The following is a 14,321-nucleotide window of genomic DNA, read 5'->3' on the forward strand; positions in this document are numbered from 1 at the left end:
GTAATTATAGAACCTTAAAAAGAAAAGTAAAAAGTATCAGAAGATCAATATAAAGAAAAATGATATGTTTAATATGATTATATTTATGGCAGCAACTTTTATGAATTACAGGTATTAATTACAGGTATTAAACCTGACTGATGTTCCTCTGTGATACACTACACCATCATCAATAACCTGAATTTAAGACGATATATTTTCTCATTCCGTGAGAGGATTATTAAAGTTATCTAATATGCCAGAGATAGATTGTTCCATGCTGATATGTTTTTGTCCTTTGTTCTTTGTATGTTCTGGCGTGACCCGAGACATTTGAAGTTAAGATTGGAATTGGGCTCAAATAAGGAAGCTATAAATCTTTTTCACTACTTGAAGAAGTAATTGCTACTAATTAAAATTCAGGAAATGTTTAAATTAAGTAATTCCTTTATTCTCTGACTTGTGAAAATATATTCAAATGAGCGTTTTTTTTTAGTTCGTCTAATTAATGATTTGAAACGTGTGAGGTAGTCATGAAGACTGCCAGACTCATGACTAACTAAGTTAATTTAAACAAGTCAATGAACATGCATGCTCACTCTTATGCTTTTTGCATTCCTATAGTGTAGAGAATGAGACTTTTTCTGAATCAAGTGTGTAGAGAATCTATAGTTTAAAACATTACGTATGATGTTAATCTGACTAACGTTGCATGGTTCTCTGTTTATATATAATTTCGTTTGTCCTTAAAAATTAAGCTGCCTTTTTCCTCGAGCCTTTTTTTTTTGTTTCTTCCTGAAGATAAACGGTATACAAAGTCAAAGGCTAGTGTGAACAATACGTTGAATAGAAATAACCAAGGATTCGTTATTATTTACCACTGGACAGGATACTTTCAAACTATGCTGGCACGGATTCTTCTACATGTTAAGTTATTGAGACGCACAATTTGGAAAATAACAAAGACATTATCACTATCAGCAATGAAAAGAAAGCACAAAAAATGTCTATATATCAAGTAAAAATTGTGAAGGGTGGGTCGACATTTTCCATAATTTCCTGCGATCTCTTTTGGTCTAGATTTTGAAAAATCAATTTAGCGTCAAATATATATAAAAAGAAAACGTACAGTGCATTTTTTTCACTACAAAAACAAAAGAATGAAAAAAATCTATGTTCGTATAGGTAGTAAATACTTTAGCCAATTTCGGGACGGCTGCCCGGCCAGCATTTCGCCGCTGAAAATTTGTCTTCCTGCTGACAACTGAGGACTTGATACTATCCATTAAAGCAGAAGACGACAACAATTCTAATTACTAGCCTAATTTACTAATGCCGTAAGGTTAGTGTAATTAATTTCAATCAAAGCCTTGTCCGACAGAAAGATTTATAAAAGATGCATGACCTTCTTCAGCGTATTTATTGATTCAACTCGACATGTTTCCCTCTCTTAGTTATAAGTTTAACCATTGACCTCAATGTATTCAAACTGCTCGCTGTTAGTCCTTGCTCAAAGACATAATTCTTTACCAAATATAACAAAAAACCTGAAGTCATACAGTCATATACACTGTGGTGAAACGTCTTTGAACAATCCATCGATCTTGGTGGATTTTTGACACGAACATAAGTCGATGATGGGACTACATGTTTTCCCCTTGTAGCTTTAAGACGTCAAGTCGTTAACAATACTGGCTCGCTGCATGAATTATGTATTTCAATAGAGATTTCTACCCTAAAAGATCGATCTTACTTCACGAACTGACTTTTTTAAATCCCTAGTGTATTGTCAAAGCTTCCTTAATGAAATAAGTGATTGACAAAGAATCTCTGGAGCAGGAATAAAATTCACACTTCATATTGAGTTCTTTATTTGAGCAACAATTACATACGATTTACTTCTTTTCTGTTTTCGAGGAAATTAAAAACAAATCGTATATTTCTATACGTGATAAAATAAAAGAAATTCAATTTCAAACAAGATGAATTGGTACTGGTTGGTAATCAGACATGCAACAAAGTATATATAGGTTTATCAAATTATGATATATCTTCGTATTTTATTCTAAAACCCTTTTAAATAAAACAAATTATAAAATTAATTTTAACTAAATTTAAAAAAAAAATTCTCACAAAACTTCTAACTTTGTTCTTGTGATGCAGTTTATGGTAAAGGTTGCACAAATGTATCACTATACCGGATAAGATATGAAACTTGGGTTAGTATCCTGAATCATAAAACAGAAATATGTATCTATTAAAAAAAGTTTTACATCATATCGGTAAATTAAATTTACAAGTGTTAATTCACATGGATTCCATGGAAGTAGCCAGTAGACCCCAAAAGGGGACGAAAGACACCAGAGGGACAGTCAAACTCATAGTTATGTAAACCTTTTCTTGTTCATTAAAATTAAAGAAATAATCTGAAATATAAATTGGAAAATAATTAAATTTCAGTACTGAAACAACCGTTCTTTTATTCTATTTCTGGTATGTTAATCTTCCTTGATACACGATATTTATCCCAGCATTTGTTTCGTCCTTATAAAATATGCTAGATAATTGTAAGAATGTCCTTATTTGTCGGTAATTTGTCTTTTCAGAAGTTATGGCGTGTTTTAACGGTTTTAATGTCACTTTTAAGTAATTCATTTACCAAATAAAGTTGTAAATTAATAAAACTGTTTAAAATTTTACTCCATGTTTCATAAATTTCTTAGAAAACAAATAAACTTGCCGTTACCACAATTAAGGAAATCAATTTAACCAAGGCGGTATTGTTGACTGAATACGGAGAAGAATAGATTGCAATTGTTGATGGGACATGATGTAATGAATGAGTACAAAAGCCTAGGACAGATGAGCTCCTAAGTCAATGTTGATCTTCGCACCATACTTGGCTCTCTCATAACTCATGTCATTCACTGCGGATTGATTTTCGTATTTTAATGGGTATCCTATTCAATGTTTAAGTGTTTTTAGTTTACAGTGTTAATGGTTTAGATTTTTAACGATGATCGTAAATTGGCCCCGCAGATCAAACTAAAAACAGAATATTTGACAAATTGTTATTCGAGTTTTATTGACTTAAGAAATGAATGATGACATTTCTGTCAAAACATTCCAATAGGCTTTGTTCTCTAACTCGTTTGGGACTAATTTAGCAACAACCTCAATGAACACATATTATTTAATGATTTTTTGTATAAACTTTGAATTAAGTGGTCTAAAAATATACATGGTTCACGATGTGTTTGTTTAACTCTGCAATCCGAAACAAAGTTGAGTATTACAAACGAAGGCGACATAGAAGAAAACCTCGATATAAAAAGGAATTGTAAGATGAGGCATGATTGCAAACGAGTGAACTTTCCAAGTAGAAGTTTGCAAACATATAGGTCACCATACGACCTTAAACAATAATCAATACCCATACCGGACAACAGGCCATTAATGCTTACATCCACTTCATCTTTGATGTAACATCTAGATGATTCAGTTCTTATTCATTCTATTTCTTTTGATTTGATAAAAAAACCAATTTATTCTACAAACATGTCAATTTGACATTTTTTAAAAGCAACTTAATTATTTCGTTCATACATGTAAAATATTGCAACACGCCTCTTTATCTGAGCCATGTTATGTTAGAAATTGTCAGTACATCTTAATTTGATTATGAGCTGTTTAAAATTGGCGCATTGCATAAGCAGTAAAATTTTACAAAATCCTATTTTTATTTTTGGGCCAAAAGTTTATATTTCATTTGCCTAAAAAAAATACATTTACGCCATTTTACAGGTAACATATACCGATAAATACTCATTGCTCCGTGTCATGAATCACAACTCAGAGTCATATACACATGAAATTCGAAAAGCATCTGATGTCAGACATAACTGAAAGACCATCACAGGTTGTACGCACAGAACTACGAGTTAAAGTATCTTTGTGTTGCCAAATTCATACTATCTATCTGCAAATGCACGCAATTGTACGAATACATTTTTATAAATTTAGAATATGTTTTTGGGTAAACTTCTAATAAATAGTGATTTATAACAGAACTGTGTTTTAAACATTATTATCAAAAGTCTCTTATCAGTGAATGTGTAGTGCTTTCAATGTGGTTTTATGATACCTGATTTCTGATGAATATGTGTTATTATGCAAACAAATACTGCGTTTTAAAGAAAAGTCTCTATTGAATAAATCTTTTTTATACTTTTTACCTGTATTTACCTGTTGTATAGGCCAAAATAAAATGATTTATTTTGGCACAAATGATATATGGTTTGTGGCGCCAATGAGAGATTTTTCACGCGAATGAAATGCCATTTGGCGCAAAAGAAAAGCACCAATTTAGGATATGTTATAGGAGTAAAAATGGTTTAAATTGCTGAAGTGAAATACTTTTGATGCATTTAGCTGACAGATTTACCAGAGTTCAGTTCCTTTTTAAACAACCAGTTTCGAAAAAGCTTTTATTAAAGTCTCTTTGAATAATTGAATTGCATTGTTTTGTTTCTTCGGTGTACATAAGCAGATAAGCACTTTGGATCCAATGCTTAAAATACATTATAACAGTAAACTCTATCTGTTTGTTTGTATGCACAAAAAATAATCTACATAGAAACTGAACATTGAGCGAGCGAGTAAAGAGATGCGCTATACGAATTAAGGAATATGATAGAAGCAAAGATATTTTTACATTCAGCAGTCATTTTTACATTTTCAGAGTACCACCTCGACCCTTCAAAATCCTGATTCAGCCTCTGAACATCGATGTTATTTAATTGTTTTTTATCAATTTTAAGATATCCATAGATATAATACTATTCTCAACTTTAACATAATCGGGGAAAATTGCTCTTATTAGATTGTCAAGTTTCGACGGACAACACGACAGAATCACTGTGGTATGACCTTTATCAAGGTCAATATTTGGTAATACTACACAGTCTATTTCAAATGAACTAAAATCGGAACCCATTGTGATGTTTATAGTTAGTATAGCGAGGGGATAATCCCATTAGCTAATCTAACTCCCCGGGATTTCTAACAAAATATAAGCATATATGTGTGTACACACTTGCCTATTATTGAATATAAAGTTGACAGTTGTTGAATACCGTTTGTTTGATGTCTTGTTCAGTTTTTATTGTTGCTGGTGGCTGTTTTATTGATATCGACCCCACATTTTTTTCTCTCGAAATTACGACGTAGCGACATAATTATTTTTTTTGGATGACCCATATATCGGCTTCCGTAAACAGTCAAGTGGTTAGAAAATATCCCTTTGTACCTCATTAAAAGTAGTATTTGATGAAAAGACTGAACAAATTCATTATGTTGATAAAGCCTTGCAGTTATTCGGAAATATTTGAAAAAGTAATGTGTAACTATAACAGGACTTTTGCCACTTCCCATGTCTATCTTATATTTTGAATTGAAAGTACCTTTGTCCATTTTAAAAAAAACCACAATAAATGGCATTAAGAAAGTGAGAGTGGTAAAGGTATGACACGTGAGGAGATTAATGCTAAAACATTGACCGCTTTATATAAATAACCTTTATTTTCAAATTAAGAGAATATTTTTGATAGCAGTTTGTTATATATCTAGAGGAGAAGGGGAGAAATTAAAATAGTTCTAGGATAGAACTCAGTGCCTAGAAATTTTAATTCAAATAATAAGTCGTTAACCTTTTTTAATAAAAGATTTTATGTCCGTTCCAACTAAAATGATTTTATTACAGCCGATTACTGCTATCACAGATGACATGCTAGTTGCCCTATAGATATTTATGAATAACTTATAGAAAAATCGTAAATAACTGTATAATTTACGCTTAATCTATATCACATAAATTGAACATAATAACGTAAATTATTATGGATATCTCTCTTGTATGGGAAATCGTGTGTAAAACTGAATTATTCTCCAAAAACTACAGTCTTCCGATTTTAAAAATGGAGTCAATTTGTGATGAAGTGAATGAATGGAATTAAAGTTCAATGAACACGAACAAAAAGCTTTACTACCGGTCTGTATTGAAAATTTTGTCGATATTTTTAAAAACCTAAATTTACATTTTAATCTTAACGTTACCTAGAGAAAGCAAGCCCGCCAAAATGTGAGTGGAGTATGTTTGTCAAATGCGTTTGTTTACAACTAAGAGAAGAAATTTGATACATTCGTGTAGATCTTGATTGCATGCTCTGCATGTGTCTGGGAACTTTCTTATCACCAACTGTATGTGAACTTTCTTTATTTATCAAAATATTTCCACGTATAAATTATTACAGTGTATTTTTATTCAAATAAATGGATTTTTAAAATGGATTATAACATTTTCTTTAAGTTTGAACAAGTACTTCTGGTGAAGGGTTCTTAAAGAATTGAGATCAAATACCATCATCAAAATCACACATGGATCCTACAGAACTAACGGAAGTAAGTATATAAGTACTTTTCTACTAAAGTCAACGACTTACATCAACCTCTCAGTAACTGCCATGTTTTGAATTTAACATTGTAGGGCAAAGTTAGCAACGTGGCTCAAGAAAATCCGAAAATAATTGAATTAAAAGCATGTTAAATCCTTATCTGTTCCAGCTGTACAAGTAGACGTGTAAATAACCACTTTCCCCCGATACACTGTTGTTTATTTTTAAATCAGAAAAAGGACACTATCGAACAGTGAAGTTTCATAAGACCTCCTTCGTTGTGTATTCGCCTTTTCTTCGTCGAAATTACAAGGGCGTATATACTAATCACTATAATCACTATTCAATGAAAATTTAAACACTCTCTCTTCCCTTTGAAACCGCAAAATTGACATCAAGTTTGCTTGAGGATATTTTCTCTAGGAATACATTGTTTTGTGTATTGTCATTTTCAACATCAAAAGAGATCCAACTTACTCAGAAAAATAAAGGGAAAATGTTAATCTGAAAGGAGTACAAGTCAAAATCCCAAAATTATAAAACTACTTGAGATGGTTGATGTAACATCCTACAGAAATTGGTTCATTCAGTTTAGCGTCATCATTTTAACATCCGCCACATGTGAATATTTCAAATGTCATTCAATTATTGAAACAGGCTTGGACAATTTGTCCGATTGAAACAAAAAAATGTATGATAGTGTTAAATGATCGGAAAGAATAACAATAAGTATTTAATCTGTGTTTGGATAAAGAGATTATATAAGTTGTTATAACCTGGTTAGTCAGAAGTGGTCAGTACTATCTACACCATGTTAATCCCCCAGGCAATATAAGTATTTGGAGGGGAAATTGATTGAGATTGTTTACCATCAAATGGAAGAATTTATTTTGAAATTAGTGTGTTCTTTGTGAAATAATTGTGAAAATGAAACAGAAATATGATGTTCGAAAACATGGGATTGCTTTGCACAAAGTGGTGAGTTTTCTTTTCCTTAATTCTGAACATATGACATAATATAAATTGCACATTTTAACAGTTTAACAGGACGTCTATTCTTTCAATATTTATGGCGTAGATGTATGTACAATGTGGTTTTCCCTGCGTAAGGAAATTTTTATTGATCTTTGACTTTTTTTTAGGAAATTTGTTAAAAACTTATAATTTATTCTCAAGTCATTTGAAGAAACTGTATTTCACCTGTTTGATGATGTTTACATAAACATTATGAAATGTACATAGTTCAGAGCGCTACAGGCGGTAATTCGACTTATACAAACAGTTCCAGGCAAAGTGATAATATCTGGTTTGTAAAGGACTTGTTTCATTATGAAAATTAAATAATGAATTTGTAATGTGATATATGAAAGAAAACATTCTTATGGAAGGGATGAATAACATTCAAATGTTGGTTTTTGTTTTGCTTCAGTCTAAAGGAAAATGGCGAAAACGCAACGACGCTCTGTCGAAAACAAGTTGATTTTAAAAACATGTGTTAAATACACGACAACTAGGAAGAGATGAACCTAAATCCTCTCCACTTGATTTTGTATTATTTTCACATGATTTTACGAGCAGTTAACTCGGAAGCATGTTAAGTTTCTGGTAATTTGAGATTAATGAAAACGAACTTTTAGTTATTCAGTTGAATAAAGACAGAACTATTTCATCATATTCATTTATTTAAATTTCTGCTTTGTTCTTCATTTCATTAAACGTATTCTGTATTAAACTGGAAATGAATGCATGATAAAATCAATAATAATTTACCCCGGACAAACGTGTCATTATAGTCCTATCTGATAATAGACCTATAAATGAACAAACTTATTAAATACAGAGTGATTATAAAATCTGTGATCATATTATACAGATGATAATTCTCAAAATTGGTTAAGAATGCAATAATTGTAAAAGTAATTTGTTGTAAAGTTACGCCTTTTAGAGATAACGACTTGGAACAAATTTAATTTTAACATTTTTCACGTTAAATAATCAAAAATATTGTTCCTCGTCTATCAGTTTTATTTAGTTTTTTCATAAAGACATTGAATTTAATTTTCAGCTTGTTCGATTGCATTGCAACAAAACGTGAGAATAATATTTAATTTGACAAGAAACGTCGTTGTCTCAATCTATATATTTACATTTAGCCAAAGCTTTCACGAGGCCAAAACCTTGGTTGACATTTGCAAATGAAATTTTGCCAAATAATCAATCAAATTTTCGTTTCCATACACTTGATAAGCAGCGATCCGCTATACAATTACACGATGTGACTGCTTAAGCGAACAAGGTTCAGAGAAGATTGCTCAAACATAGCTTACTGAAGAAATGAACATAACGGACCTAAATGGAACTTCATTAACTAAAATGAAACTGGCGAAAGATCGTTGATGACCAAGTCTTTGTATTTGGGTTAGTCATGTCAGCTGTTACGAGTAGCTTGTCAACTAAATAGATGCGTTATTAACAATTTATCGAATCGACTTCTACAATAAAAGACGAGTTAAGTGTTACTAAAAAGCTACATTTAAATGTTCTCTCTATTATTTGATTACGTCTAAATCATTTCCATCGCAAAAACTGTAGATTTTAATAACCTCCTGAAATTATTACAATTGGTAAAATACAATATGAGTAGACAATTTCCATCTCGGAATCGGTTAATACCTTTATAGCACAAATATATAATATATGATGTTAAGGAACTTGTTTCATCTTTATTGTGATGTTATGAATTTCTCTGCAATAAATGAATTTTTTTAACGACCTTGATTGGCTATACAGAATTTCTCTGCGTTTGTTAAAGAAAAATTTATACCACAATGCGCATTGTAAAGCTAAGTAATTGTGCAATAAACGCATTTAGAGGATAATTGATCAGTGAAATTAGTAACTAAAACAACACTATAAGTATAGCAGACTGCTTATCTCCTTATGTATAACTTATACTGGATGATAACCCATATTCGAAATTCAGTAAAGAGTGAAACTTGTTCCAAAGTATGGTTAATCCCAAGAGGTTAAATATTACCTCTGTGGGTTAATCATACCAGCAGGTGCGCGAGGAGAAGATTCCAAATATTTTTATCAGAAAAGCGACACATTTAATTTGATATCCCTGGATACTCAGATGGCAAACATTGTGGTTTCGTTGTATTGAAGGATGGGATGGGTGATAATGTGATAAATTCTACACCAATCTGATTGATCGGCTGTAGTCTGTCGCACTTGTTTTACAAGATTTAGATTGAAAATTCTAGGCTGAAAATTTCATAAACATATGTTTTATTAGTTTCAGATCAGATTAAACACTTTCTGCCGAAAATCAATAAAAAAAGTTGTACAATAATAATGTTAAAACAATAAGAAGTTAATTTGACGAAATGCGCTTTTTGAGACATTAAATGAATAGTCTCTTAATTATCGTTTTTTGAAATCACTTTTTTTATTAGCCAGAGTCGTCATATTGACAAATTGAGACACAATTGACAAGGGTTAACAGATGGCTTTATGTATTTTAGTATGTTTACTAATGTATAAACCTCTTCACTACTTCCGTTCTAAGCTATTACCCAGCAAACTGTAAGTGCTCGTTTAACGATTTCGTTCTAACCACTGTCTAGGTTGCTGTTTTTACTGCTTCAGTTAATATAAATACATCCAGGCTGAGCTATTTTGTAATATACGTGTTATGCAAACTGTTTTCATTCTAATTACAGAGAACTTGTTGAATTGTTTATAGCAGAAAAGTTAATTTGTCACGCAAAAAAAATCATAGAGCTCCAGTTTCAAACAGCCTTTCGTGAAAAAAATAGGACAATATGAAATAAACGACCAATCATTAAACTGTATACAGAAATACGAAAACATAGCAAAGTCCTCACCGATATCAAAAGCACGTTGAAAGACAAACCAGAGTTGGAATATGAAGTAATTGATTGTATATTGCTAAACGTCCAGTGACAAATGTCACATGTATATGCAGGACGAGTCTAAACATCCTGGTACTAGAACAATAATTTCAGTCGGTAATATACAAACTCGCAATGCAATAGTCAACAGAAAGACATATATCTCCCTAGACACACTAATATGACTCCAAACCGACCAGTCTTTGCTTTGACTTCAAATGCCGCATCCTTACCAATTGTATATCATATCTTTGACAGTACCTATACGGACTGCTTGACTAGAACGCTATGAGGAGTCCACCTGACGGTTTCAAAAGTGAGAAAGTTAATCCGGATGTATAAATTCATGTGGAAAATATATTTTAAATAACAACAAAAAAGTAGCCATAGCCGTCGAATTAAAGTTTTTTGTTAAAAAAATATATATAGAAAAATAGCTTTGGCAAGTATCGAATCACTTATAAGTTGAGAGGCTTACATCTCACCAACAGTGCTATTGACATATTATAGATACAAAGAGCCAAGATGGCCTTAACAAAACTTTGTCTATTTTTTTCTTAAGAAAATCTTTAAATAGTGCATCATTAGTGAATGCATGATATAAAAAAAATCATTCGAAAAGCATTGACCTCTAATCAGATTAGAACACTAGTGAACAAATAGTCATGAAACTAACGAAGAGTTTTTTAAAATGTACCCGGACTTTACCACACCTAGTAAAACACATTATTTTAATTATTTCATCCAGTTCCTTAAACGAAATTGAAATCCGTTTCCTGAGATCACGTCAGGATTTGTAACACTGCTGAAATTCTGTCGCTCCATTTCACAAAACAGGCAGATTTGAAATAAGATTAACTCAGTCTTAAATAAAGTTTCCGCAGAAAACGTCTTTCCATGAAAAGACATTTAAACAATTGTCATGCGAACATATTTCGTTTGCTTAAGAAAAATATCTTTATATTGATTGTGACAAGATTTTTCCATTTAATTTAATTCTGGTGACTTCGACTACTGAACCTCGTACCAAATCCCTTCTAAGTATTTCCGGTAAATGTTCGGTATCATAGTAACACATCGACAGGCTTTATGATTGACATTTAATCCTCTTAGTGAAGAAAAACATCAAGTTTTCTGTAAACAAAAAAAAAACTTTTCTTATTCAGTCAGATTGATACAAATAATGTTTTTGTATTATTTGATAAATCGTGTTTTCCAAATGACCTGAGTAACTTCATTTTAGATTATGAAAGAAATCTGTGACATTTCATCACACAGGTACAATTATGTTAGTTACAGGTAATAGCGGAAATCATTTGTATTGCATTGTCATCTTAAATTGCAAAGGTGTGCACTCAAGGTGGGGCTAACACATTATAAAATCATTTCAAATACTTGGAATACCTGTGTGCAGATATGAACTTTTGACTCCTATAGTCAGTATAAGTTGGTATTTTTTCAATACAAAAGTTATCACTTATAAATAAATATTTTGTGTATTAAAATCTTGTCTTTACTTGTACTAAATCTTGAAGTATGCCATATCCGAGGAGGCTGAACACAGGTCACACCATCCTGTACGTGATCAACGTTAATTGGTCATATCTTAAGAGGCCAAATCATACAGTGTAATTGCTTAATCATATATTAAGAAATATCCGTTTCTATTTTCAGCCATTGAAGAAATCTTTATCAAACAGTGCAGACAACAACATAAACCATCATAAAAAGCAGCGACTTTATATGGACAATACACACAGGGCCATACCAAGAAAAAGAAACAGGAGAAACAACTCTGATCGATGTGTCAATCAACTTGTTGGACTTTTACATTGTTATAATGTTTTCCTTCTTGTAAGTCTTTTTGTTTCTATTCACTTGCAGTGACATTTAGGGGGCGTAAAGAATGTACCCCTCCCATTTAATGAAAGACAATAAATTATGTTTTTCAAGATATTTTTGAATTTCGGCTATCAAATCGTCCAAAAATTGTATGGTTTGATCCACTCGGCAGTTTATTTCAGTAATCCTGAATAACGCCCCTCTTTTTGTCGAGCCTTCGACTTTAGTAAAAAAAAGCGAGACTAAGCGATCCTACATTCCGTCGGCGTCGGCGTCGTCGGCGGCGTCAACAAATATTCACCCTGTGGTTAAAGTTTTTGAAATTTTAATAACTTTCTTTAACTATACTGGATTTCTACCAAGCTTGGAAAGAAGCTTGTTTATGATCATAAGATAGTATCCAGAAGTAAATTTTGTAAAAATAAAATTCCATTTTTTCAGTATTTTACTTATAAATGGACTTAGTTTTTCTGTGGGGAAACATTACATTCACTCTGTGGTTAAAGTTTTTAAAATTTTAATAACTTTCTTAAACTATCCTGGGTTTGTACCAATTTTAGACAGAAGCTTGTTTACTATCCTTAGATAGTATCCAGAAGTAAATTTTGTAAAAAAATAAATAATTTTTTTCCATATTTTACTTTTAAATGGACTTAGTTTTTCTGCGGGGAAACATTACATTCACTCTGTGGTTAAGGTTTTCAAAATCTTAATAACTTTTTTAAACTATCCTTGGTTTGTACCAAACTTGGACAGAAGCTTGTTTATGATCATAAGATAGTATCCAGAAGTAAATTTTGTAAAAATAAAATTCCATTTTTTCAGTATTTTACTTATAAATGGACTTAGTTTTTCTGCGGGGAAACATTACATTCACTCTGTGGTTAAAGTTTTTAAAATTTTAATAACTTTCTTAAACTATCCTGGGTTTGTACCAATTTTAGACAGAAGCTTGTTTACGATCCTTAGATAGTATCCAGAAGTAAATTTTGTAAAAAAATAAATCCATTTTTTCCGTATTTTACTTATAAATGGACTTAGATTTCTTCCAGTTAACATTACATAGAGTCTGCAGTTAAAGTTTTTAAAACATTTATTAGATTCAAAAACTATCCTGGATTTTTACCAAACTTGGACAGAAGCTTCTTACAATAAAAAGATAGTATCAAGAAGAAAATTTTTATTGATTTTTTTCCTCACTTTTGTTGAGCCTGCGATTTACAGCAAAAGTAGGCGAGACACCGGGTTCCGTGGAACCCTTACAAATTTTTTAAAATAAATACTATAGATCTGTCCCTGAGTTGTGAATATGATCAAGTGGTCTTTGTCAGATTTTGATTTGTTTGTTTGTTTCAATGTTAAGTGAAGAATTACGATTTTTGTTGATTATCATTGTTGAAGTTACTATGCATATTTGAAATTAGATTTTTTTGTGAAGCTTGGTAAAATGTTTAATCTTTTATATTTTAAAGAATAGTCATTGAAACGACATTTAACGTAATTTAACGTTGATGTTGATTTTTTTTTATTTCACGGAGATTTAGTCAGTTTGATAGTAATTGTATTTACTTCAGACAGTGACGAACTTCGTTGGTCTTGATCTATTTAACTTTTGAAATAGGAATCAATTTTATGTCTTCGAAGGAAAAGTTTAAAGTATAAACAAGAGTTCAATTTCCTTGTCAATTCTTCTATATGAAGACTGTTTACAAAAAACCACCACAGTAAGAACATTAACAAATAAAAACGGATTTTTGTTTTGGCACTGGCGAGAAATATTTATTCAGTATCGAGATTTGTTTCTTATAAGAATGTAGAAGAGCAGAATATAATGTATTTATATTATTTACAGAAACCTTGTGGTCTGTAGTTTTCCATGAACTGGCTAATTTCCGGTGTGCGTGGTCTCATTTTAAACTCTCAATTGCTTTATTTTTTTCGTAATTTGTTATACTTTGCAGCTAATATAAGTTATAACTCTATCATATTATCAATCATACAGAATACGTGTACATATACGTCTTGAAGGAACATTTTCAGTTATTATGACTAAAAGAAAAACTATTTCATTTGAACTGTTAAATGTTCCTGCCTGAAAAAAATGTCACCTCAACTTAACCTCATGTTATTT

General features: G+C 31.3%; 2 protein-coding genes across 5 annotated transcripts in view; one reads left to right on the forward strand and one right to left on the reverse strand.

The window, feature by feature from the left end:
- Positions 1-14,321, reverse strand: part of LOC134715605 (VWFA and cache domain-containing protein 1-like) — a 157,500-nt gene that overhangs the window by 51,374 nt on the left and 91,805 nt on the right. The gene's annotated exons all lie outside the window — the stretch shown is intronic.
- LOC134715631 (tetraspanin-18-like) overlaps positions 1-14,321 on the forward strand; it is a 41,160-nt gene that overhangs the window by 11,955 nt on the left and 14,884 nt on the right. The window contains exons 1-2 of one of the 4 annotated variants that reach the window (XM_063577952.1): positions 6,185-6,438; positions 12,023-12,202. In XM_063577952.1, coding sequence (XP_063434022.1) covers positions 6,415-6,438; positions 12,023-12,202 — 204 coding nt within the window. In that variant the 5' untranslated portion in view covers positions 6,185-6,414. Of the gene's footprint in view, positions 1-6,184; positions 6,439-6,890; positions 7,410-7,622; positions 7,738-12,022; positions 12,203-14,321 lie in introns of those variants that run through there. The other 3 variants (XM_063577944.1, XM_063577970.1, XM_063577961.1) reach the window with 3 other exon arrangements.

The sequence above is a fragment of the Mytilus trossulus genome, chromosome 1, assembly GCF_036588685.1.
Source record: "Mytilus trossulus isolate FHL-02 chromosome 1, PNRI_Mtr1.1.1.hap1, whole genome shotgun sequence".
Taxonomy (NCBI): domain Eukaryota; kingdom Metazoa; phylum Mollusca; class Bivalvia; order Mytilida; family Mytilidae; genus Mytilus; species Mytilus trossulus.